This window comes from Vulpes vulpes, chromosome 9, assembly GCF_048418805.1.
Source record: "Vulpes vulpes isolate BD-2025 chromosome 9, VulVul3, whole genome shotgun sequence".
Classification (NCBI taxonomy): domain Eukaryota; kingdom Metazoa; phylum Chordata; class Mammalia; order Carnivora; family Canidae; genus Vulpes; species Vulpes vulpes.
The window spans coordinates 86,305,616-86,308,035 of NC_132788.1; the positions used below are offsets into that span (position 1 = coordinate 86,305,616).

The following is a 2,420-nucleotide window of genomic DNA, read 5'->3' on the forward strand; positions in this document are numbered from 1 at the left end:
TACTATTGTGTTTCCATTGACAACATTCACTATTACATATGCATATGAAAAACAGGCATTTTCATCGGAATTACCGTAATAGCATTAAGAGATTATTATTTTTTCCAATTTCCTTGGAAGAAAATTCACTTAAATTAGATTATTTATTACTTGACTGCTCTCCTATCTTGCCTGTATGTTTAGGTAACTGGAGTCCATGAAAGTATAAACTTCAGAATAAAAGGCATGATTTTATACATTAATGATTTCAAATAAAAGAGGAGTGCTAGTTTGTGCATCACTTCTTCCGAGAAAGTTAAGTCTGTGTTCTGCTTAGGAGAGATAACAATTTTTGTCTCTGTAGGTGGCCCCCCTGGTGTAGCCATTAGTTGCTAATTACTTGCAAACAAATAAACAATTAACTCCTCAAGCTGCTGGCTGGGCGAGTGTTCATTGACATGCTAAAACTTTCTAAGACAGGATTTTAATTAGTGACGTTCTAAATCCAGCCCCCTTGTCTGCGGAGCCATAAGGTGAACTGCAGAAGATCCCAGCCCTGTACACATGGGGCAGAGCCAGCCAAGAGGCAGGGAGAGGCCAGAGCTGTCGTTCTGAGCAGCCCACTCGAGGATGGCTCCCAGTCTTCAGGAGGGTGCTCAGCTTGGGGAACGCAAACCCTCATCCTGCTCCTTTTCGATTGAGAGCATTTTAGGATTGGACCAGAAGAAAGACTGTATTCCTTCAATGAAACCCCACAGGCCCTGGGCAGACACCTGCGGCTCCTCAGGTATGCCACAACTTGGTTTTTTAAAAAACTCTTTGTTCTTTTCGTCTGCAGTGTTTATTTTGGCCTTTATTTCATACCATTTAGAGAAAAACTGCAATTTCATCAAACTACGTAACTGAAATATCTGGGACTTATAATGCCTCCAGCTGAGTTCTATAGGAAATAAAAAGAATATCAGCCTTAGATCCAAGTAGGTATAAAGTTCATTCACAGGAAATGCCTGCCAACAACCTGCAATTATTTCAAAAGGTTCCTTTCATTTGACACATTAGATTTCCTTTTTTTTTTTCCACTGAAAAATAAATGACAGAGACCAAAATATTCTTTAGCACCAAGGCAGGATCTTTATTTTTGTTTGCTTTTTGCTTTTTGGTTGATGAGAGGTCAGGTCCCTTGTGAAACCCAGATGAATTCCACTAGGAAAATTAAAGACAAATTATTGATATTACTTCTTCTAGAACTTCGTGGAATACAGGATTGGACATCTAAGATGGAGTTTATTTTTCTGTTTCTAGGGAAAGATGTTAACCTCTGCGTTCATATCCCAAGCCTTCCTAATGGGATCTCACTCCCTTGTACTGTGGATCACCCAATGCCAGAAGAGAAATTTTTGAAATACGAAAATTACTTTTCGGCCTCAGAAAGGCTGTCTTTGAAAAGAGAACTGAGCTGGTATAGGGGCCGGAGACCCAGAACTGCTTTTACTCAAAACCAGGTGGGAAGTTTTTCAACTAGTAATGATAATACAAAGGCTTTAACTAGCACCCTGTTGAGCAAAAAAGCCCAATCACTTTGGGATCGCAGTTAAGAAGCCTTGTTAATGAAACAATAGACTGTATAGAGTTGTTTTATTTTTTAACAGTTTCTGGATAGTCATTAAAAAAAACAAAAAAAACAAAAACAAAAAACAAAGTCACACATAGATTGCCCAAGATCTAAATGCAGTTATTTTGCTATATAAATCAAAGTCCATTTTATGATGACATACAAAATATCAACACTTTATATAATTATTTCCTTATTCTTAGATTGAAGTGTTGGAAAATGTCTTTAGAGTAAACTGCTATCCCGGCATTGATATCAGAGAAGACTTAGCTCGGAAATTGAATCTAGAGGAAGACAGAATCCAGGTAATTTTCAGATTTAGTTGTTGCTCGTGATGGTTGAAATGGTGAGAATATTCCATTAATATTTCTGAGATCTATTTTATTGTTCCTTAATTTTAGATCTGGTTCCAAAATCGGCGTGCAAAGCTGAAAAGGTCCCATAGAGAATCACAGTTTCTAATGGCGAAAAAAAATTTCAACTCAAATCTCCTGGAAGAGATAGAAAACTAAACGTGTGAGATTATCTTAGAATTGCAGAACCTGAAGAATCAATGGAAATATCAGGTGTTAAGAATGTGATGTTTCTTTTCTGCATTATACTGAATGCTGTCATTTTTTTCTTAAAATATATTGTAAATATTTGCTATTATAACGTGTTACCTATTATACTTGGGCACTTTTAGTTATAATAAAGGCCTTTCCTATATATTTTAATAAGCATTTTCAGAAAAAAGCCAGCTATTTTTTAAGTGAACAAATTTAATCTTATAAATTAGTTCGCTAGAATCAGCAAGCTCATAACTAAGTGATTCTACAAGCTGGATTCC

At 36.4% G+C, this 2,420-nt stretch overlaps 1 protein-coding gene across 1 annotated transcript; it reads left to right on the forward strand.

Annotated features, from left to right (window-relative positions):
- Nucleotides 1–609: 609 nt before the first annotated feature.
- Nucleotides 610–2,103, forward strand: HESX1 (HESX homeobox 1). Its single transcript, XM_025984113.1, has 4 exons — nt 610–766; nt 1,282–1,481; nt 1,795–1,896; nt 1,993–2,103. The coding sequence occupies exons 1-4, from the start codon at nt 610–612 to the stop codon at nt 2,101–2,103; spliced, it is 570 nt and encodes a 189-aa protein (XP_025839898.1).
- Nucleotides 2,104–2,420: the final 317 nt, after the last annotated feature.